We start from the raw sequence: 23,228 nt of genomic DNA on the forward strand, positions 1-23,228 counted from the left end.
AACAAAAGAATAAAACACAATAATCTATTAAACATTAAAAGCCTCCCTGAACAGGGCTTCCTTCAGATGTCTTCTAAAAGTCTGGTAGTTGTTTTCCTTTTTGACATCTGTTGGGAGGGCGTTCCATAGGGTAGGCGCCACCACCGAGAAGGCCCTCTGCCTAGTTCCCTGCAACTTGGCTTCTCGCAACAAGGGAACTGCCAGAAGTCCCTCGGTGCTGGACCTCAGTGTCCGGGCAGAATGATGGAGGTGGAGACGCTCCTTCAGGTATACTGGACCGAGGCCATTTAGGGCTTTAAAGGTCAGCACCAACACTTTGAATTGTGCTCGGAAACGTACTGGGAGCCAATGTAGATCTTTCAAGACCGGTGTTATGTGGTCTCGGCGGCCGCTCCCAGTCACCAGTCTAGCTGCCGCATTCTGGATTAGTTGTAGTTTCTATATGCCAATAAAGGTGTTGAAATTGAAATTGAGTTGTAGTTTCCGAGTCACCTTCAAAGGTAGCCCAACGTAGAGCGCATTGCAGTAGTCCAAGCGGGAGATAAGTAGAGCATGCACCACTCTGGCTAGACAGTCTGGAGGCAGGTAGGGTCTCAGCCTGCGTACCAGATGGAGCTGATAGACAGCTGCCCTGGACACAGAATTGACCTGTGCCTCCATGGACAGCTGTGAGTCCAAAATGACTCCCAGGCTGCGCACCTGGTCTTTCAGGGGCACAGTTACCCCATTCAGAACCATACAGAACCAGGGAATCCTAAACACCTGCCCGCCTCCTGTCCCCCACGAACAGTACTTCTGTCTTGTCAGGATTCAATCTCAATCTGTTAGCCGCCATCCATCCTCCAAATAAATAATGTGTGCACATTGGCAATCAAGTACCTGTGCACATGACCACTTTGAAAAAATAGGAATGGAGGATGGATATGTAGTAATTGAAAGGAGAGGACGTGCTCAGACCACACAGTTACAACCTGTCAAGGTCTACCTGCTAGTAAACCTTTTATCTGTCAACACCCTTGCACCAATGCACTCACATGGAAAAATTTGATCTGAGCTACCTTTTGCGCGGGATGCGGGTGGCGCTGTGGGTTAAGCCACAGGGCCTAGGGCTCGCCAATCAGAAGGTTGGTGGTTCGAATCCCCACGACGGAGTGAGCTCCCGTTGCTTGGTCCCAGCTCCTGCCAACCTAGCAGTATGAAAGCACGTCAAAGTGCAAGTAGATAAATAGGTACCGCTACAGCGGGAAAGTAAACGGCGTTTCCATGTGCTGCTCTGGTTCGCCAGAAGCGGCTTTGTCATGCTGGCCACATGACCTGGAAGCTGAACGCCGGCTCCTTCGGACAACAGAGTGAGATGAACGCCACAACCCCAGAGTCAGTCATGACTGGACCTAATGGTCAGGGGTCCCTTTACCTTTACCTTTTGCGAGAGAGAAAACCCCCGTACAGACACTGCCTTTTAATCATAGTGGTGGAATAAAATTTCAGAATTTTGCATGACTGGATTTTAGAAAGTTAATTGGCTGAGGTAGCTTCCGAGGTGAGGCCTTGGAGGGTACTTGAGAGGAAGCCTCATAAAAATATGACAGACACCTTGATAGTTATTTATTATTTATTTATTTATTTGTTGTGCACACAGAGCTCAGTGATCAGATAAAATTAACTAGGAAAAATGTGGAATACTTGGCATTCATTTCACTGTGAATAGGGTGGGAAATGGACTGTTTCATCAGCCTAAGCAAAAACTTTGCAGGACCAATCTCACAGCTGGTTCAGGCTGCAAACCCATGCATAGAAGAGGAAATTTCAGCAAGTATAGCGTATCGTGATACATGATGTTGAATTGTATCTGCTGAAACAGACTGCCAGCTGGTGTAAAGAATCCTATCTTCTATCAACAGATACCTTGATTGCCACCTGGCATGTCACACTTAGTAAATCCCTGTGGTGAAAGGCTGGAGCTTCTGCTTTATTGCCTTTCAATGATAAAAGGAAGTTGTGAGACAACAAGTGCAGACAGTGGGAAAGGGAGGCATCTTTCCTAAACATAGTTTATTATAATCATTTTGCATAAACAGAGTGTTCCGTTTGTGTTTGGAAGCTAATACTTGATAGGTCTTGCACTAGTTTTCCTGACAGAAGCTCCACAGTTTTTAACAGCTGTGTCTGATATTTAGAAATCCAATAACTTTTTCTAAAGTGGAAATAGAATGCCTGGAAAAAAAACAAATACCTGCTGAATTTTTTTGCCTGTCAAATGGCTCTTTAAAGGCACTCCTTTGTAACTACACTGACTAGTACATATGTATAACATTTATACAATGATGGTACCTACAGGTAGCTTGAGAAAATAGTGACAAATGGTAAAGTTGTTTCCATTGCTATCATTAACTATTCGTCTTATTACACATGTTGGATTAATAGTGCTGTGATGTGGCTGATCTTGTCTCTTCATCCCCAACCATGCAGCAGGAGTTTGTTCTTGGCTTAGAGCTACTGCCAAGCTTCAAGCACAGCATGAATGGTCTGAATGCCTGGTTCCTCCTATGAAGAATACTCTGTTTCTTATGTATCTTTCCCCCTTTTTAATTCATTACATAGACTATTTCCAGTTTGAAAAGTGTCACATCTGTGTTTGTCTGGTTTATACTTTAACTGGAATGAAACAGGATGTTGTGATTCAGATACAGATCTTGCTCCAACTTTAAGCTGTCAGTACTGAAACTATTGCACAGATGTTTCATATGTGAAGTCAAATTACAAAGAAACACTGCTCATTCCTTTCCATCCTCTCTGCCGTCTTATCAACCACTATTTTGAATCATATACTGCAATAAAGGTAAGTGGTACCTAATAACAATGTGAGATCGCCAAAGGCTACTTCACATGGTCATTTTCACCATTCAGATTTCTCCGCGGGACCTTGCCCATGATGTGAAGCAGGAATAAAACAAACATAAATTGCTATAATAATTCCCACAATCTTAGCAGTGCTTTTGGGTGCCATTAGGAGAATGCAAAATTCTGTTAAAGCATGTTGATGTCCCCAGTCACAGATTCCTTCTCTGCATGATCATGTAAATGGAAAAACTTAATGGAGAAAAAAAATGCAGCAAAGCCATACTTGTTGAATTTCTGCCTGTTGCTTATATTTTTTTCTGTTATACATTAGCCTAAAGCACAAAGACTGTCATGATTTCAAATATGTTCTCTAGATTTTCAATCCAAGCTGCATTTTTGTCTTGGATTCGTGCATCTTGCCCAAATTAAAATGTCTTTAAGATTGTCCGCTTAGACAAAACCAAAAATTCTTTCCCTATATAGTGGGGCAGCTAAATCAAGTGGCTACATTTCCCAATAGGCCCTTCTTCTGGTCTGTGAGCAGGAAAACAGGAGTTGTCCATCCATCCTCAGAGAAGAAAAAAGGTTAACAGTCTCAGCAATAAACATCTCTTCAAGGTTTAGAAAACGTTTGATTTTATTAAGTCTATATAATTCATTCCAGAATTCAGGGTGGTTGTTGTTTTTAAATGTATACACAGCATCCCCAAATGGAAACAGTATTAGCAAATGCTATATGTGTTATCCTTTTTACATGCTGCTTTTGCATAATGTTGCAATGAATCATACGTGTTTATTCAATGCCTATTGGTCTCTAGTATGTGTAATTATTGTTGAAAGCTTCCGCCTCCTCCTTTGTTTTAGCTAGAGCGGTAATAAAGGCGCTTTTTTATAAAAAGAAATAAAGAAAAAAGGTGCATGACAAATATACTTTAAGGGAATTGAATTTCTTATTACACTGTGATTTATTAATAACCACTCCTTTGACACTGAACAATCTCTTTAAATATCTCACAAAAGACATTTTTCTGACAAATTACTTTCCATTCAAAAATGAAAAATGCAAGAATTGCACTACTGTAGAAGAAAAAGGATATATCAGAGAAGCAATTTTAAGTTTCAGGTGCAAGTAGCTTGAAGGAAGTGACTTGCTGAAGAAAAAGAAGTTCTTCGGTTTAGCTTAAGTTGTGTGAGGTACAAGTTGTCCATCATATAACAGTATTTGCTAAACAATTCATTAAGCTGACATTTGCCTATCCTCTTTTGGGGATTGAGTTAGCTGAAGCAGAATATGACATGAACAGCACTTGACATTTTACTGTGGGTTTAAAGCAGTGCATTTTAAGCAGTTCAATTCTGTATTCATTAGTAGTCAATGGAATGGAGTCTAATCATTAGTTAAATAAATCATTAATGTACTAAGATAGACAGAAATCATTTACTATACATTCTGAATGCTGTATAACGTAGGAAATATATATTAAAGTCCTTCTTTTCCCATTGCACATAACTAGCTATGCCACAAGGTATCCCACAATGCACCTGGTCAGGCTGTAAAAAAACAGCAGGGTTAAGAACACAACCACATCATACTGGAAATTTTACCATGTCAGGTCAATTAACTGCAGCAGCATTGCAGTTATTTTCTAAGGATCACCCCAATCACACATCACATTGATCTGCTGCTAAATGTTTAACTGTGAATTTTAAAAAGCAGCATGTTGATGGACAAAGCTCATAAGTCCCTGCTTCTACACACCCCACCCCACTACGTCTGATTTCACCATGATGGGAGAAATGGCCGCAAGCCTAGTCTTGTCATTTCATCCAAACCTGGGCTCATCGTTTGTTTCTCTCCAAACATACCACCAAGTTTGATCTTGACTTACGGTTCATAGTTTGATTGGGGGAAACAAATCATGAATCTGTGTTTGCACAACATGACAAGGCAGCTTTTGTGGTTTTCTTTCCCCTTGGTGTGGCATGGCCAGGAATGGGGAAGAAACAAAGCAGGTACTATTGAACAGTGGGTAGCAGCACACTGCTCATTCACATTAAACCATAGGTAAACATTAACTATGGTTTAATGTGATGTGCAAAGATGGACTTTGTCTGTTGTGATCTCAGATTACACACCTCCCCACCCCCTACCCCGGCCTAAGTGGTTTTGGTATGCAAATGGAGAAACTGGCCAAAAAAAATGTATTTAGGGTTTTAGAAAGAATCTGACCTCTCAGTAAATATACACATTTTTAAGCTCTTGAGAAGGCACCAGCAAAACCCCTCAGACAAGAATGTCATTTGTTTTGAAAAATAAGTGATTTTGAATGCTTTGAGAAGCATAGCCAAACAGCTGGGATTTTTTTTATATGTCAGAAACAACTTGGGAGTGACTGTACTCAGTGGACTCTCTGGCAGAATATCGTCATTTAAATACCAAAACTGTGAGCAGGGGGAAAAAAAGAAATGTTTTGTTAAATCTTTCATGAAGCTACCATATGGTTATGTTGCTTTAAAAGGAGCATATGTATGATTTTAAAAATAGAAATATAGAATTTGAGTTTTCAAAAGCTTTAAAGCTGGAATCATATAAACTTATTTTTCTCTTCCATTGTGACAAGTGAAGAAACCAGACATTAAAGAATACAGATAGTCTTCATAATTACATGTGGAATGTCATTTACTGCCTAACATTTGAATAACCAGAAATGGAAGAAATAAGACACATTCATGTGAAACATTTCTTACTGTTCCCTAAGCCAAGCTACATGTAACATGAGAGTGCTATGATTGGATTTCACACCTTTGGGGGCGGGAGAATTAAATGAGGATGTGGATAGAGGGCCAATAGGATCAATCAGAATAGGGCAGTGGTGCTGGAGAGTTACCGGTAACCCTTTAGCCATGGACCTTGACTGTGGTTGAAATATCCCAAACAAGCTAGTCTTGCTAGGAAAACAGGTTTAGTGCCTCTCTTTTCCCCCAGGAGGATTAATATCAGCTTGAAGGCGAAGACTGCAGAGAAGAGATATTAAAGGCATCTTTCTATGGCATTACTGCATCCATCCAGTTTGAGGGTCCCTGATTTTAAAGGTTTTTTTGGGGGGGGGGAGTGATCCACTCACAGATCTCATGTGTAGACCAGTTCTAAAATGCAGAACTCATAATTACCAGAAGCAGTCTCATTTGCAGTTTGGATCTATAGCTTGGTCATCTGTATCATATGGTGAAAGCTAAAATGGTTACCTGCAATCTGCCATAGATTAGTGTGACATTACTAGATGCTAGAATGCTTTCAAAGTCCTTCTAAGTTATCATACAACAGTGCCAATCCTTCCTTTTAACCCCTTTAGGATTCACCAGACTTCCTCAGATTTGCTCACGTCAGTTTACCCAGCAGAATTTTAGAATGATGAGGGGATGGAGGGAGACATATACAAGAAAAAGAGAGAGAGAGAGAGAAAGACTATTTTGAAAGCATAGTTGTTTCTCCACTGGTGATGAATGGATTGGTCTAGAACCATATTAATTTAACATGTCTGTTTTACATTAGTCTGTGATTTTTAAGAAATCTGTATGAAAATTTCACATTTTATCACAAAGTGTATATGTGATACTATATGTAAAGATAAGATGATATGTACATTAATTTTTATCTAATTATACATATTTCTAAATGTCTTTATCGTGAAATGTACATATTTAACAAGTCTTGGTACTTTTTTTGAGCTGAGCATTGTATTGTAAAATTGTGATAAGTGTGAAACCCGAAGGTTAATTACACATTAAGCTGCACATCGGCCTAGGTCAGTCTGCTTCAGAATTCACAGATATAAAATTCCTCAAGCATTCATGTTCCCTACCACAATACCTGATGCTGAATGCTACAGCCCTAGTGGTTTTAGAAAGAGTGAGAACTCTCATTTAACACACTCCTATTGTTTATTCTCCTTTGTAGATTCACACATCTTTGATCAATGGACGGCCAAGTGCAGATGACCCTTCTCCAGCTCTTCTAGAATTCACTTCAGCTCGCTATATTCGCCTGAGATTTCAGAGGATACGGACCCTGAATGCTGATTTAATGATGCTTGCACATAGAGATCTCAATGAAATTGACCCAATAGTTACAAGAAGGGTAAGTCCTGACACAGATGCCAACTCCCCATATTTCATGGGGGCCAGCTGTTCAATGAAAAAGGGTCCAAAGTTCCACAGAGTATATGGAAGCCTATGGTGAAACTAAAGTAGTCTATTAGATCAGTGGTGAATGGTGCCACTTGGCTGCCCGGGGCGGCACCACCTGGGGGTGGGGTGCCACTCCGCAGCGCGCACGCATCCTGATGGTACGATGCATGATGCGTGCGCCAGGATGAGCCAGGACGGACTGTGCATGTCCGCACATGCGCAGTCCGTCCGGGTTGGCGCTGCTGCTCTGCTCGGCTGGCGCACTCTGAAGCAGCCTCCCGGCAACCCGCTCTGTAGCGCGCTCTGCTTCTTCCTGCTCGGGGGGAGGAGGCGCGAGCAGAGGCGGCCAGGGGCAGGCCAGGGGCCGGGGGCGCTGCCCCTGCACTGCCCCCAGCTGCCCCTGCCAGAGTGGAGCTAGGGGCGGACCACCCCCTTCGCCCCTCCCTTGCTACGCGCCTGCATTAGATCCCAACCAGTGTTTCAGTTTTCACCTGCATAGAACAACAGTGTGAATACAAGAGCAGATACACAAGTTCACTTAATGCAGATTAGTTATGTTATTGCACCCTTTGTACTTGAAAGACTGAAAGAATGAGAGTGTGTTCCACCTGTTTTGTGCCTGCTTACAGGGAACGAAATGTTCATAATTATTTCAGATTCATTAAAACAGAGTACAAGAGTATTAGGTTATATATGTGGCATTGTGGTCCGCTGCCAGTGATGCAGGGTGGAATGTTTTCAACAATGCACATAATTGCTATACTGTATATAGTATGTTTTGGGGGCAATTTGTAAAGAAACAAACAAATCATTGTTTCATGAAATTAGCTAGTACCACAATGAACTAATGCAATAATCTCCATTTGGGTGCAATTCGCTGTTATCTAAACCACTGAGCCTCTTGGGCTTGCTGATTGGAAGGTTGGCAGTTCAAATCCGTGGGATGGACTGAGCTCCCTTTGCTTTGTCCCAGCTTCTGCCAACCTACCAGTTTGAAAGTACACCACTGCATGTAGATAAACAGGTACTGCTGTGGTGGGAAGGTAAACAGCATTTTTGTGTGCTCTGGCACTTGTCACAGTCCTCTGTGTGCCAGTAGCGGTTTAGTCATGCTGGCCACATGACCCAGAAAGCTGTCTGTGGACAAATGCCAGCTCCCTTGGCCTGAAAAGCGAGGTGAGCACCGCACCCCATAGTTGCCTTTGACTGGACGTAACTGTTCAGGGGTCCTTTACATTTACTTTATTTACAGCAAGGTGAGTCTCAGCTGGGATATAGGCAGGGCTGTAGCACTGTAGCTAGGGGGTGGGGGCCACACAAGATTGGCTAAAAAAGATGTCCATAAATATCTCTATAAATAAAAATATTGATTATTGCCTCATAAGAAAAAGGTTTTAAATAGTGGGTGAATTGAATGGGTGGGGGTGGGGAGGTTGGAGGAGAGGAGCTAATTTGTTTGTTTTGGAACATGATAAAAAATAATACACAGTTTTCAATGTATTCATGCCCATTTTCCACTGAAAATGAAATACAATCTATCGACATGTCTTAAAATAGTTCAAAAATGTTAAAAATATTTAAAAAGTAAATTTCCATTATAGTTTCACAGTTGTTTGAATACTACACTTAAAACATATTGATTGTGCTTCATTGAATTTGTTTTCAATTTAATTACTTTTGTCTATTAAAACATATTAATATAATATTTTTATATTCATTTGCAGTATTACTATTCTGTGAAAGACATCTCCGTTGGAGGAATGTGCATTTGCTATGGCCACGCAAAGGCATGCCCACTGAATCTAGCTACAAATGTATGTATATTGCAAATCTCCTTGAACCTTAAAAAGGAAATCATTATAGCATCTCCTAGGGTTGCCATATGTCCTCTTTTTCTGGGATCCGCCCCCTTTTTTAAAATGAGAGTTGGCATAGTGATCCGTAGTTAAAAGTAGAAATCAGCAAATGTGTCCTCTTTTCTGCTCTTCAAAATATGGCAACCCTATCTGATACCTGCCATCCTTAAATATATGGTTTTGATTGCTCCCTGGTCCTGAATGGGATAAGTGTACCCCTGAGGTACCAGGTGCGCAGCCTGGGAGTCATTTTGGACTCACAGCTGTCCATGGAGGCACAGGTTAATTCTGTGTCCAGGGCGGCTGTCTACCAGCTCCAACTGGTATGCAGGCTGAGACCCTACCTGCCTACGGACTGTCTCGCCAGAGTGGTGCATGCTCTGGTTATCTCCCACTTGGACTACCGCAATGCACTCTACGTGGGGCTGCCTTTGAAGATGACCCGGAAACTGCAGTTAATCCAGAATGTGGCAGCTAAACTGGTGACTGGGAGTGGTCGCCGGGACCACATAACACCGGTCCTGAGAGATCTATACTGGCTCCCAGTACGTTTCCGAGCACAGTTTAGGGAAATTTTTAATGTTTGATGCTGTATTGTTATTAATATTCGGTTGGAAGCCGCCCGGAGTGGCTGGGGAAACCCAGCCAGATGGGCGGGGTATAAATGATAAATTATTATTATTAAGAATATCCCCTTTTCAGGTTACGCTGGCTTATGTTCCACCAGGCTTTGCTATGAAGGTTGTGCCACAGCATGAGGGACTTAGGCCAGCATATCGCTGACTGAGGTGGATTTGGGGCTTAAATTATCTGGAGCTGGAGACCCCAATCCTCAGTTGCTCATACCGGCAGACATAGGGTGAGGATTGCCTCCTCAACCTGTTGCCAATGTTAACACCACACAAAGTCTGTAGGGAATGAGATGGACTTTCAGGTGTTTAATTGTCTATGTTATTAAGTTTATACCCTGGTTTTCTTCCCAAAGGAGCCCACCAGCAGCAAAACATTACATTTAAAAAATTATTACTTGAATTGCAATTTTTGCCAATAGGACAGCATGCTTACAAAATATCTCTAGATGAATTCCTGTGGCCATCCTTTCTTTCATCCCATTATGTTTGTCACGCTGTGCCTTATAAAAGTAAATGCTATCCGTTTAATAGATGCCTGTAAATAAATAATGGTTATTACTGTGCTAATGTCTATGCATGTTGTCAAAACTGAGTGACAAATTGTGCAGGTTTGGAAAGTCACATGTTTCCTTGAAACGTATTTTGTTTTGCCTAGAGCTTCAAATTTTTCAAATTCTGTTAAATTAATTGCTTTAAAGAACAATAATCAAATTAATTATGGTTTTTGCACTTCATTCCAATAACAAACATACATATTTTTAAAAACTGATAAATAAACAAAAGCATTTTATTGAATTTTCAGTTACGTCAGAATTTAAAAGTGATGGCCAATAATTGTTCTGAATGTAAATCTCATAGAATCCTAGAATTACAGAGTTGGAAGGCACCTCAGGGGTCATGTAGCCCAACCCCCTGCAATGCAGGAATCTCAGCTAAAGCATCCATGACAGATGGCCATCCAACCTTCCAAGGAAGTCTGTCCCACTGTTAAACAGCTCTTACCATCAGAATGCCCTTCTTGATGTTTAGTCAGAATCTCATTTCTTGTAACTTGTAGCCATTGGTTTGGGTCCCACTCTCCAGAGCAGAAGAAAACAAATTTGTTCCATCTTCCATGTGACAGCCCTTTAGATATTCGAAGTTGGCTATGATATCTCCTCTCAGTCTCTTCTTATCCAAGCCAAACATACCCAATTCCCTCAACTCTTACTCATAAGGCTTGGTTTCCAGATACTTTGTTATCTTGGTTGCCCTTCTCTGAACACAGCTTGTCAATATCCCTCTTAAACATAGCTGCCAAGTTTTCCCTTTTCTCGCGAGGAAGCCTATTCAGCATAAGGGGAAATCCCTTTAAAAAAGGGATAACTTGGCAGCTATGCTCTTAAATTGTGGTATCCAGAACTGGACACAATACATTAGGTGTAGTCTGACCAAGGTATTACCAGTGGTATTATTACTTCCCTTTATCTGGACAATATACTTCTGTTGATACAACCTAGAATAGCATTATCTTTTTTTCTTTTTCTTTTTGTTATTGACTCATGTTCAGCTTGTGGTCTGCTAAGACTCCTAGATCTTTTTCATATGCACTACTGGCAAGCCAGCTGTTCCCCATCTATATTTGTGCAGCTGGCTCTCCCTGCCTAAGAGTAGAACTTTACTTTTGTCCCTATTGAAATTCAGTTTGTTAGTCTCTGGACCCTGTTCTACTGTCTGTTAAGGTCATCTTGAATCCTGATTCTGTTTTCTGCAGCATTAGCTACCCCTCCCATTTTGGTGTCACCTGCAAATGAGCATCCATTCAATGCTTTCACCCAAGTCATTTATAAAGATGTTGAACAACAACTGGCCCAGGACAGAGCCCTACTTATCACTTTTTTCCAGGATGAGGAGGAACCATTAATGAGTGGTCTTTGGGATCAGTTAATCAACCAGCTACAAATCCACCTAACAATTACTTTGTCCAGTCCACATTTTACCAGCTTCTCAGCAAGAATATCACGAGGGACTTTATCAAAAGTCTTACTGAAATCAGGATACACTACATCCACAGCATTCCTCTCATCCACCAATCTTGCCACTCTATTTTTTATAAAAAAAAGAAATGATTCATCTGACAGGACTTGTTTTTAAGAAACCTATTCTGGGTCTTAGTAACCACAACATCCTTTTTCTAAGTGTTCACAGACCAACCGCTTAATTACCTGTTCCAGGACCTTTCCTGGTATCAATGTTGCTAATTTCCTGGGTCTTCTTTTTTACCTTCTTGAAGATGGGGACAACGTTTGCCCACCTCCAGTCTGCAGGGACCTCACCTGTTCTCCAACTCTTATCTGGACATACTTTTGTTGTTGTTTAGTCGTTTAGTCGTGTCCGACTCTTCGTGACCCCATGGACCATAGCACGCCAGGCACTCCTGTCTTGCACTGCCTCCCGCAGTTTGGTCAAACTCATGTTCGTAGCTTCGAGAACACTGTCCAACCACCTTGTCCTCTGATGTCCCCTTCTCCTAGTGCCCTCAATCTTTCCCAACATCAGGGTCTTTTCCAAGGATTCTTCTCTTCTCATGAGGTGGCCAAAGTATTGGAGCCTCAGCTTCACAATCTGTCCTTCCAGGGAGCACTCAGGGCTGATTTCCTTAAGAATGGATAGGTTTGATCTTCTTGCAGTCCATGGGACTCTCAAGAGTCTCCTCCAGCACCATAATTCAAAAGCATCAATTCTTCGGCGATCAGCCTTCTTTATGGTCCAGCTCTCACTTCCATACATCACTACTGGGAAAACCATAGCTTTAACTATACGGACCTTTGTCGGCAAGGTGATGTCTCTGCTTTTTAAGATGCTGTCTAGGTTTGTCATTGCTTTTCTCCCAAGAAGCAGGCGTCTTTTAATTTCGTGACTGCTGTCACCATCTGCAGTGATCAAGGAGCCCAAGAAGGTAAAATCTCTCACTGCCTCCATTTCTTCCCCTTCTATTTGCCAGGAGGTGATGGGACCAGTGGCCATGATCTTGGTTTTTTTGATGTTGAGCTTCAGACCATATTTTGTGCTCTCCTCTTTCACCCTCATTAAAAGGTTCTTTAATTCCTCCTCGCTTTCTGCCATCAAGGTTGTGTCATCTGCATATCTGAGGTTGTTGATATTTCTTCCGGCAATCTTAATTCCTGCTTGGGATTCATCTAGTCCAGCCTTTCGCATGATGAATTCTGCATACAAGTTAAATAAGCAGGGAGACAATATACTATAAACATACTATATGGACATACTATAAATGCCTAATTTAAGATTCCATATACAGTATAGGTTTCCAAACGCAAAGCATGATTCAAATTTAAGGATATTTTTTGCTGTTTTGAAGAGAAGAGAATTGTACTATTAAACCAGAGCTGCTCATAGGTTGTATTAATATGTAAATTTAAATTAGGGTGTCAATTGTAAAAATCTATATATAAAAAGCCAACACTTAATATTTCACAGTGCTATTGAAATCCAATACTGCTATTTCCCCATATGCATAAAAGCCTATGTCACCACATTTCACTTCTCAAGTCCCATCTAGGGATGCTTGAGGTATTATGTTTCTGTAAATTCCAATGCAAAGTGACCTGATATACACCTCCCACACTAATGTACAATTCGGAACAAAATTATCCTTCTGATTTTGCACTTCTTTCAATTTTGTGATATGCTTTTAGCTAAAAAAAAAAAAGTGTCAAAATGCAGAAAAAATACAGTGAAACGTTTTGAAATGATTCAAATGCAATAAATGTAATGCTTCAAATGCAATGCTTCAAATGTAATAAAATACATTGAGAAAATGTGTACATTGAGATCGAATGGACTGTATTCATCCAATCAATAATACTAGCAGAAGCTAATGCAAAGACTCCCACTTGCACAATGGGAATTTGTCCACTGTTATTCCCCTGCATGTACCCTGCACATTCCACAAATCTGCTCCATAGGGTTGGGGGAATCCAACAGAAAACATGCCTCCGGGCTACACTGATTACAAGCCAATATGTTTAGAATTTTGATAAAACTCTGTTTAATTAAGAGTAAATAAAATATTTAAATAAAGAATAAAATATTTATTTAAATATTTGTTTAGACGATTAATGTGGAAAAGTAACAAAACAGACTATTGCAAGAGCACCTGCAAAACTGACATGGACTCACTTGCCCATCCCTAGTCCATTCAAACTTATAATACAATCAAAATTATGCTGTCCTCTAAGTAAGGCATATGGGTATAGATGTGATGCCAAAATACTGTAATGAAAACAGGTAGAGAACAATGAAACTGTCCCATATGGAATGCAGCATAAAATACAGCAGATCAGATAAAAAGCATTAATAGAGATAGCTGAAACATTTGTGCAGTTCAGTACTATGCAAGTTTGCTTCAGAGTAAGTTCCATCATGCTTAATGGGTCTTACTCATGGGTCTTACTCATATATCACCAACTTAAACTTGTATGACACATTTCAGCTGGAGTCTTTCTATTGGCTGCATCTATCTTTAAAGTGAAGCCAAAGACCGCATTAAAGGAGACCAGGCATTCCTTAGCTATTTTGATCAAGTACATATCTCTTACTTTTTGTGTTTAAAACTCAAGGGAGCAAAATATTTGACAAAATTCTTACAATAAAATGACATGAAATAATTCTGCTCACTAGACAACATCAGAAGCAACTCCTCAGAGCTGCTGTGTTAGCTTCCCAACATGCATATCTCTGCTACTTACTGGGAGAGAAAGGGGATTAGTCAACGTGGTAGGGAGTTCAGTGCAGTGCAAACACACTAGCAGAATCAATCTGGTGGTCCTGCCAGTGCATTTGCACCATGCTGACCTCCCTGTCACCTTGTCCCTCTCCTGCCTGGTAATCAGCAGTGATTCACCTGCCAGCAAGTTAGCATGTTATCCTGGGTGCTGTTGGTTCTTGGCAAATCAAGGTTGATAGGACATCTAAACCAGGCCTTTCCCCTTCCTATCTGCGTTTAGCTACTCAGCACATCTGCAAATCCCTTCTCCCTAGAGTACCAAGAGACATTGACTGACATTTTCCAATTGTCTAAGACATTCCTTTTGAGCTGCTCTAATGTTTTCCCTTTCTACTTCCTTTTTAAACAACTCAATTAGAGATCTTCCTGTCAATGTGAACACAACACATGTGGAGAAAGTTGTGATCGGTGTTGCCCTGGATTTAACCAGAAGCCTTGGCGAGCAGGGACCTTCCTTGTAAAGCATGAGTGTGAAGGTAATGGAAAGACTCCAATTAGATGTTGTTTTTGACATTGGTTAAAAACAAAACAAAACCAGACAAGCCAGCTCCAGGCTGCCACAGCAATCAGGCCTGGATTGGGCCTGATGCCAGCTGGAGCTGACTGAGAGAGCAGTTTAGGACACAGTTTGGGACGCAGTGGATTCCAGGCCTGCTCAGCTTCAACCTATGTGTGAGCTGTCTGCTGGTGGGGAAATGCATGGCCACCTCTGCTTCATATGATAAAAGCCTGCCAGAATAAAAGGTCTTCAACAACTGGTGAAAAACAATGAGGCAGAGAGCTGTTTTATGTGTGCCAATAATGTCAGTGGGAAAAATGTAACCATAGCTTAGCATTTAAAACAATGATACCTACTAGTGGTTAATCCTGGTTAAAATGTTCTCTTTCAAGTATACTGTATGTAAATAATTTTGAACAACTGGAAAGTAGCTATCAAAGCGTCCAACCATTTGTAATGATTTAATACTGGAGTAAAAAAAGGCATTGCAAAAATAATGGCCTTCCTCTATCCAACGCTTTCATGCTCAACCCATATACTTAGAAAAAGTGACGTGTCTATACTGATTTTAAAATGGCACTTTGACATGCCTAAAATACAACGACTGGAAAAAGCATTGAGGATTGTCCCTCTACTAACAAAATGATTTGAAAAGGAAATATCCAGAAGAATGCTTTGACATCATTTGCGAGTGGTCCCTTATTAATTTAAAGACCAGAAAAAGCTGTTTGTAGATGAGATATTTATGCCATTTGTTTCAATACACAGAGCGCAAGTGTCAAAATGATGAAAGAATATTGTTAAATTTCTGGTAAAACGTTGTTTCTATATGTCTGCACCGATGCGACGTTTGCTGATACACTTTCCCCTTTTTTCAGCTTGCAATTGTCATGGGAAAGCTGAAGAATGTTACTATGATCAGTCTGTGGCAGACAGAAAGCAGAGTCTGAATATCCGTGGGGATTACATAGGGGGTGGAGTGTGCATTAATTGCACACAAAACACGGCAGGCATCAACTGTGAAACCTGCATTGATGGGTACTTCAGGCCAAAGGGGGTAAAGTATGACCTACTCTTATCTTCTGTAGACCTAGACATAATTTTCACCATAAGGTGCTAGGTTATTAAGTGGTAAAACACTGTTTTGATTGCCATTTTTGGAGGGTTAAATTCTAATTCTGACAGCCTACTAGTGGCCTTTCACAATGGGAAATTGGTAAAGGAGAGATTCACAACGATATGAAAGTAAATTGTGTTGATATGAAAGACTGCACTAGAGGGTCAGGGCTTCCAGCTAGATTTCTGCTTGAATTGAAGCAGGATGCAATTCAGTAAACATCGCTTTCCTATCAGGAGGGGCATGTTGTTTACCAGAGAAGAGAAATATTAGCGCAATTGCCAATGAGAGGAATATGACAAGCTTTCGAATTAAGTGCTTATGTTTCATAATTTTGTTTTGTCTGTAACCTAGTTGCCCTTGCTTTCCTTACACAGGTGCTCCCAGCTAGTCGCAATCCATGTCGGCAATGCCATTGCAATACTATTGGCTCTCTAGATGGCACATGTGTCAAGGATGAAAAACATGCTTTAGGAGGTGAGATTATTATTTTTTTGACTGGGTCGCCGTGTTAAACATTACTACCACATTGTTAAATTGAACGTTAAGTACCGTAGTAACCTCTTTTCGCTTTCCCAGTGCTTACAGAAATACCATCTCACAGGAGACCTTTTCAAATCTGCTTGCCTACTTTCTTGTAGAGTTCTTCCTTGGAGACCTAATCATTCCACCCCCATGCCATTCTGTCTTACATTCTCTATCTTGTGACATGCTCATTTGAGGAAACAGGAATCTCTTCCCTATGGACTTCAGGTTTTTCTCCTCTTTCTGTCTTGTTGTATATGGAAAGGTGTTGCTGAAGAATTTGTACAAAAATACACACTGATACGTATCCCATCATTTCCCGTATGCCTGCCAAAGTTGGCCCATGGCGGTGAGGGGGGGATAAAGATCTGGTGTTCTGAGTGCAGCAGGACATGATTACATTTCCTTGCTCTCTGTAGGAATTGTACTGCAGAGGGAAAGCATGGCATTTTTATATTAAGAGGGTCCTCTTTTCAGGGCAGACTCTGAAATTCTTCCCGTGCAAGTAGTTCTCACATTGGGCTTGTGCTTTTCATAATAATGACTTATGGGTGTAGTTCCATGAATGAAAAGGTGTGCATTAGAAGCAAACATTTCACTGCAGGCAGGTCACAGACTACCATGCCTAGACATTCAGGCAAGCAAGGATTGTTAGAAATGTAGCATGTATCTCTCCTTCCATTCCTGGCAGCCAGTTCTCCCCCCCCCCCTAATGAAACTAATTCTAAGACAAGATTAGAACCTCTGCCTTAGATTCCTCCTTTAGCATATCTAATTTGCATAAAAATCCTATACATGGCTCCTCAGAAGTAAACCCCATTGAGTTCAAGGGGACTTCCTCCTAGGTATAGGATTGCAGCCTACAGCAAATTCACTTCAGGCTGAACTTTTAAAAAAGAAAAGAAAAGAAATTATACCTATCCAGTTGAAGAAAACTGTGTATTGAGCCCAATAATGAGTCGCTCTTACAATCTGCTGCTGTGAAGTCGGGAAAAATGCTTGGTGTCCATACGCTGTAAAGGTTTCCCCCCCCCCAAAAAAAAACACAGTTCTTCAATCTATGTAAGCTGGGGAAAGATGGTGCTTATTTGAAGGAAAGGGTGAAAAGCATATTTATTTTCCCCAATGGATTTTCTCTATATATTTGCAAATCAGTATGAATGCACATTAGCTATACTGAAATTGACTTTGTTGGTGCTGGCTGTTTTCTGTATGGAAAGAAATCTTTATTTGGAGTAAAATGCAAACCTGCTTCTAAGGTATCTGTCAACCCAAGCAAGAATAAAAATGCAGTAATCCTAGGAGTATAATGGGAAAGGATGATAATGAGTGATTCTCTCCGAACCTAAAGCCTACACATCTTGTCTTTCTGGCACACTGAAGCAAAGGATTATTGGATACAGCCATAATGTTAACAATTTATTCTATGGTCACATTACAGCAGTATTTCTGTGCTGGTACAATTACCTGCTGTACTAGCATTGTTAAAAGAAAGAAAGCACTATAATATTTACCAGAAATTTGTGCCTACGAACTGACCAGGAGCTGGGCTTGTTGATGAATCTGTTAGATTTATCTCCCTTAAGTTTTTCAGATACTGTACCTTTGTTGAATGTGCATCAATCCTAAAGTTTTTATTATTATTATTATTTATTATTATTAAATTTTAATTTTTACAACAAAACAAACAGAACAGATATTTCAAACTAAAATACATACATCCACTGACATCTCACAAAAATAAAAATTATCATTGAACAAAAGACAACAAATTTGTTTACATTATTATTATCCTGTTGACTTCCCGTCACCTCCCATAGCGCAACTCTTCTTTTTTTTGCAAAGTACATACTTTTCTCTTCGTCTTCTTATAGTCTCTTTTGTACATCAATAAATCCGTTCATACCGACAATTCTTATAGGTTCTAATATTACTTTATAAGCCAGTCATTCTAAGGCTGCCATGGAAATTACAATATATCCATTTCTCTCTTGCAGATATCTCCTAAGCACGTCCCATTTTTTTTAGCAAACATCTGTTTCGTAACTCCCCTTAAGTTATCTGTTAACTGAGCCAGCGTGTATCAATCCTAAAGTATTCAGGTTGCCTAACTGTGTTCCAGCTCCCTTTGTTACAATACACATTTTAAAGATTTCAGTGGACTTAAAATCACTTCTCAACAAAACTGATTGACGTTTAAAAAGTTCTTCTTTTGATTATTAATAATTGCCAGTCCAAAATTTTTGAAGTTTGATTCATTAAAAATGGTGTGTGTCCACTTCATTTCTTCACCATGGGAGGAAATAAGTAATCAGACTTATTGTTCAACCTCCAATCTACCTGCATAACTCCACATGTAAAGAGCTTGTTGCTCCAGTCCAGAACAAATGGCTCTCACAAGCCACTCTTGAGTTCGTATATCAATAATTTAGAAACTTTCACTACTTTGTAACTAAGCCAAGTTTTACTTGCACTACTTGCACAACTTTTTCTGAATGCTGTGTGGAAAAGCACATGACTCTGATTTTTGGAAGGTTAGTAAGTAAACCGTTTTAAACTTACCAAACCTGTGGTCTTTTTTGCTAGGGGAAGAGGGAAACTTTGGAAGCGCAAGTTTTAAAGGTCCAATGGCCTATATTTCCATGCTTTACTTTGCTGCATGCTTTGTGCTTTTAAATCTCTGCTGGAGTTTTCTCACCTAAGAGTACTTGTCCCAAACCTGGATCTTGGCATGCAGTGAATTCTCTTTTCTATATATATATTCCATTTACACCAACAAGAAGAGCCTCCTGGATCAGGCCAGTGACCCATCTAGCATCCTGTTTTTGCAGAGAAACTGTGAAGCAGGGTCTGAGCAAAAGAGCACTGTCCTCTCCTGTGGTTTCCAGCAACTGTGATTGGGAAATATTACTTCCCCCAGCTATGGAGGCAGACCATAGTCGTCATGGCTAGTAGCCATTGATAGCAGTCTCCTCCATGAAATTGTCCAATCATATTGTAAAGCCATCTATGTTGGTGGCCATCACAGCCTCCTGAGCTGTAAGTTCTCACAAGATCTGGATCCTAGCAGACAGTGGCCTTACTGTGCCTTTATTAGCCTGAGTTGTTTTAATTAAATACATGAGTGTTACTTAACCTCTCCTCGCCTGTCAGCTTAACTCACTGAGTTTATGTTAAAAAAGCATCTAACTGAGCTTGGTGTTTGCTTGCTTTTGCTACAGACCAGCATCCTGGCTTCTGTCACTGTAAACGTGGCTTTGGAGGAGAAAGGTGTGATCGATGTGCATTGGGTTACAAGGGATTTCCTTACTGTCAGCCCTGCAACTGCTCTCTGGATGGCAGCTTAAATGATGACCCTTGTGAAGGACCCTGCAGGTGCAAGGTATGGATTACAACCTCTCTTCCTTTCAGTGAGCATAAACTTTTCATCTGTGCTAACAAAGATAAGAAGCTTTGCCTTCATCCATTTTTTCCTTTTGTAAGTCCCTCTGGCAGTGCCTGAGTGTCAAACAAGTGTGACCCCCAACCTTGAAGTAAGTATTTCTGATGTAAATGTGATCTCTTAATCTTGAATAGTGAATGGGAATTGGAGCTGCAAAATACCTTTGCTAAAACAGACTCACGCATGCACACACAGATGCTATACAGATAGTAAATTGCTATTTAAAATTATGTTTCTTTATAGTGCCGGGGGGGGGGGGGAATCTGTGTTGACAACAATAACTTAGAGAGAGACCCTTAGGTATTTCTTTTAAATGAAGCACACAAATAACCTTTGCAGATTTGGTTTAATTTGGCAGCAGTGCGTAATCTCCCCCTCCTGCTTCAGAATGAGGGCAATAGGATGGACCTTGTCACACAGCCAAATCTGATTGGCTACACTATGCTGTGAAAGTGTCATGTTCATTACATGATCTCTGATTGGATAGGATCAAGGACAGAGAACATAACAGCGCCAAGGCAGCATGACATTGTGGAAACAATGATTCTGAGCAAGCAAGATAAATCTAAAAGTATACAAGTTAGGATTGCTTTTGCTGACACTTTAAACTACCTTGCCTGTCCCCCTCCCCATGATGGCAATTTTCACATCAAAAGCCCGACTTTGGAATGAATGGATGTTAAGTCTGGTTGGTGGAAATGTTATGGAGTAAGCAGGGTTCAACTTGCAACACTGATGGTCCTCCTGTTTCACATTGGTGTTTTGTTTTTTAAAAAAATTCTTGAAGTTTTCTTTTTAAAACAAACCCCAACTGAAACTGAACTACTTTTTGGGGAAAATATTGGGTTCAATACTCAATACCCTGTGATCATTCAACCAATTAGCTCAAAATTACTACAGAGATAGCTTAACAGCCCTGAAATCTGCTCTGGGTATTAATACTTTCCTCACTTGGCACATGCATAAGACCGACATGTTCTCTATCAGAAATAAAAAGGCTTCCTGTCCAATTTTTAATTTCCAAGTAAGAAGATGTAGAGATTCCAGGATTGGGTAAATTATACATTATATTGTTAAAGTGAAAGGTGTGTGCCCAACCCACAACATCTACAGTGCATTGGACCTAACAAGCCAAAGGCTGAGAGAGATAAGTGTGAGGATTAATAATAATTTGTAGTAAAATATTGATACATGAACCAGAAATTATTCTGAGTGAAATCATACATATGTTCTGATTCGCAGGTATAAATATACATTATGGTAACATGTGCAGGTACTACCAGCCCACATCTCCCTTCCCAGATGCTGAAAAGCATGTGGCATTATGTCTTCCTATGAATGTTTTCCTGCCCCCCTACTCTGCTTGTTTGTCTGCAGCTTAGGTTAATGTATGTGTTGATGCCACACCACAATTTTCCCCGGAGGAAGATTCAGAAGTGGGTTAGTGGGACCTACATGTCTTCCTATGTAGCTTGATCCTCACCATTGCTCAGGAGCACGACGTCTTAAGATTCACAAGTTATTTTAGGCTAGCAAGCTATTATCTTGGGACTGTAGCTTTCACTAGAGATGTAGGAACATGCCTCAATCTGTTCCAACATTGATCCACACTTTCATCCAGTATTTTTTGTTCCACTACAATTGGCTTATTTTGCACAAGTCTTCCTTCCATTTCATTGTCTGCTGATGCAGAACTATACAACCTTCCCTCTAGCTTCAGTATTTTCAGTCTCTGAGACTTCCAGATCACAAGAGAAGATATTGTAAAGTTTTCCAGCTATGGATGTCTCTCTGTCTGCCACAGCAGTGCCTTCATGCTCCCACTGCCCATTACCTTTAACTCCAGAGGCGACAGTCATGGGTCCATGAAGATTTACAGTTCTGCTACTACCAAAGCCAGAGGTTTTGAACAAGGTCAACCTCAAAGTCTGTGACACACAAGGTCAACCTCAAAGTCTGTGACACACTTACTGTCAAAGGAGGGGAAAGAGAACTTGCAGACACAATGTCAACTGAAAGCAAAGTGCTTGTGGAAAATATAGAACACTACCTGTTCTTTTTTCCAGTGTGCAAGTATAAAGGAAGTTAAATGTAAATTATTTTCCAGCCTGATCCACAACCTGCTTAAGAACCAGCTGTATTGAACACAGGTACCTCTGATAGAATGTGGACTAGGCTGACAAGCAGTTAGGAGAGATATCATGCATGTCTGTATGTTCCTTAGTTAACCCTCAAAACCAGGAAACTATCACATGGGAATAAGCATGCAGTCCTCTTCCACTGTTATGGTCAACACTGTCAAGAGGACCGATAAGTGGGGCAGTCTTGATCAGAGAGCAAAGTAGGTGGTTGTGGGTCCTTTTACCCTTTTATGCATTGCACTTCAAAGCTCGTGTGAATTTCTTCTTACTGCCCCTTGAAAATAGGACAGAGCTGGAAAACAAAGTGGCCACATGTACAAAAAATGCTCCTTGGAAAATGTGTGCACTTGCCACTTCCTTTGTGCAACCTCCTTTGTTCCTTAGCTTCAAAGTGTGAAGAAATCCAAACAGTAACATGTAAAGGAGCAGAAGCAGCAGGCACTTAATGTGCTGCATTAAATGAGCCACTGTTCCTATTGTATTCATCTATAGAAAATGATTTGAGTTGGTGTAACCTCTGCCCACCTTCGCCCACTCCCTAATAAACTGGGGAAAACAATATTACATTTTCATGAGGGCAGGGTAGCTGTTTTCCACTCGGTACTCTTAATTATTTATTAATTGCCTACCCACAACAAACCATTGAAATTAACTGGGCACTCTGCTTTTGGTTTATCTTCCCCCACTTCTTTTTCTTTTTGCAAATCAAATCATTTGCATTGTTAGATTTGCTTCTTCTTTCGCTAGCCTTACTCCAGGATAGCATCATCACCAGAACAGATCCAGTTCACATGAGAAATAAATCTCTGTCCTGGAAGTCTACGGAAAGTTGGTGATGTTTGCTGGCACTTCTGTCAAGGGATATATGAAAAGGATTTTCTGGATATAGGATTAGTAGGCTCATAGTAATAAAATCTGTATTTAACATCTGCCCTTGTATTTTCTCTTAAAGACTTTCATTTTCTTTTCTTCGTTCTCGACAGCTTTTCTTTTCTAAGATATCCTAGAACTCCAGAACTATTTTAAACCCTCTTCTTCATGTTAATCCTATATCTTTGGCTGCAAGGGAAGCAAGTAACTTTCATTGGGCATGTATGAGTAAACTATTGCTAGCATGATACTGGCTGTATTAGGCTAGCCATCATTTCCATCCAGGGAATGTTTTGGCATTTGCGGTGAACCACAAAATGGTGTCTCCCTC

General features: G+C 40.5%; 1 protein-coding gene across 8 annotated transcripts in view; it reads left to right on the forward strand.

Moving 5' to 3' along the window:
• The window catches only part of LAMA2 (laminin subunit alpha 2), a 372,327-nt gene that overhangs the window by 131,763 nt on the left and 217,336 nt on the right, over positions 1-23,228 (forward strand). For all 8 annotated transcript variants that reach the window (XM_035109029.3, XM_088666122.1, XM_088666125.1 and 5 more), the window contains exons 5-10: positions 6,800-6,979; positions 8,754-8,843; positions 14,662-14,779; positions 15,681-15,859; positions 16,297-16,396; positions 19,666-19,826. In XM_035109029.3, coding sequence (XP_034964920.3) covers positions 6,800-6,979; positions 8,754-8,843; positions 14,662-14,779; positions 15,681-15,859; positions 16,297-16,396; positions 19,666-19,826 — 828 coding nt within the window. The remainder of the gene's footprint in view (positions 1-6,799; positions 6,980-8,753; positions 8,844-14,661; positions 14,780-15,680; positions 15,860-16,296; positions 16,397-19,665; positions 19,827-23,228) is intronic.

The sequence above is a fragment of the Zootoca vivipara genome, chromosome 3, assembly GCF_965207765.1.
Source record: "Zootoca vivipara chromosome 3, rZooViv2.hap1.1, whole genome shotgun sequence".
Classification (NCBI taxonomy): Eukaryota; Metazoa; Chordata; class Lepidosauria; order Squamata; family Lacertidae; genus Zootoca; species Zootoca vivipara.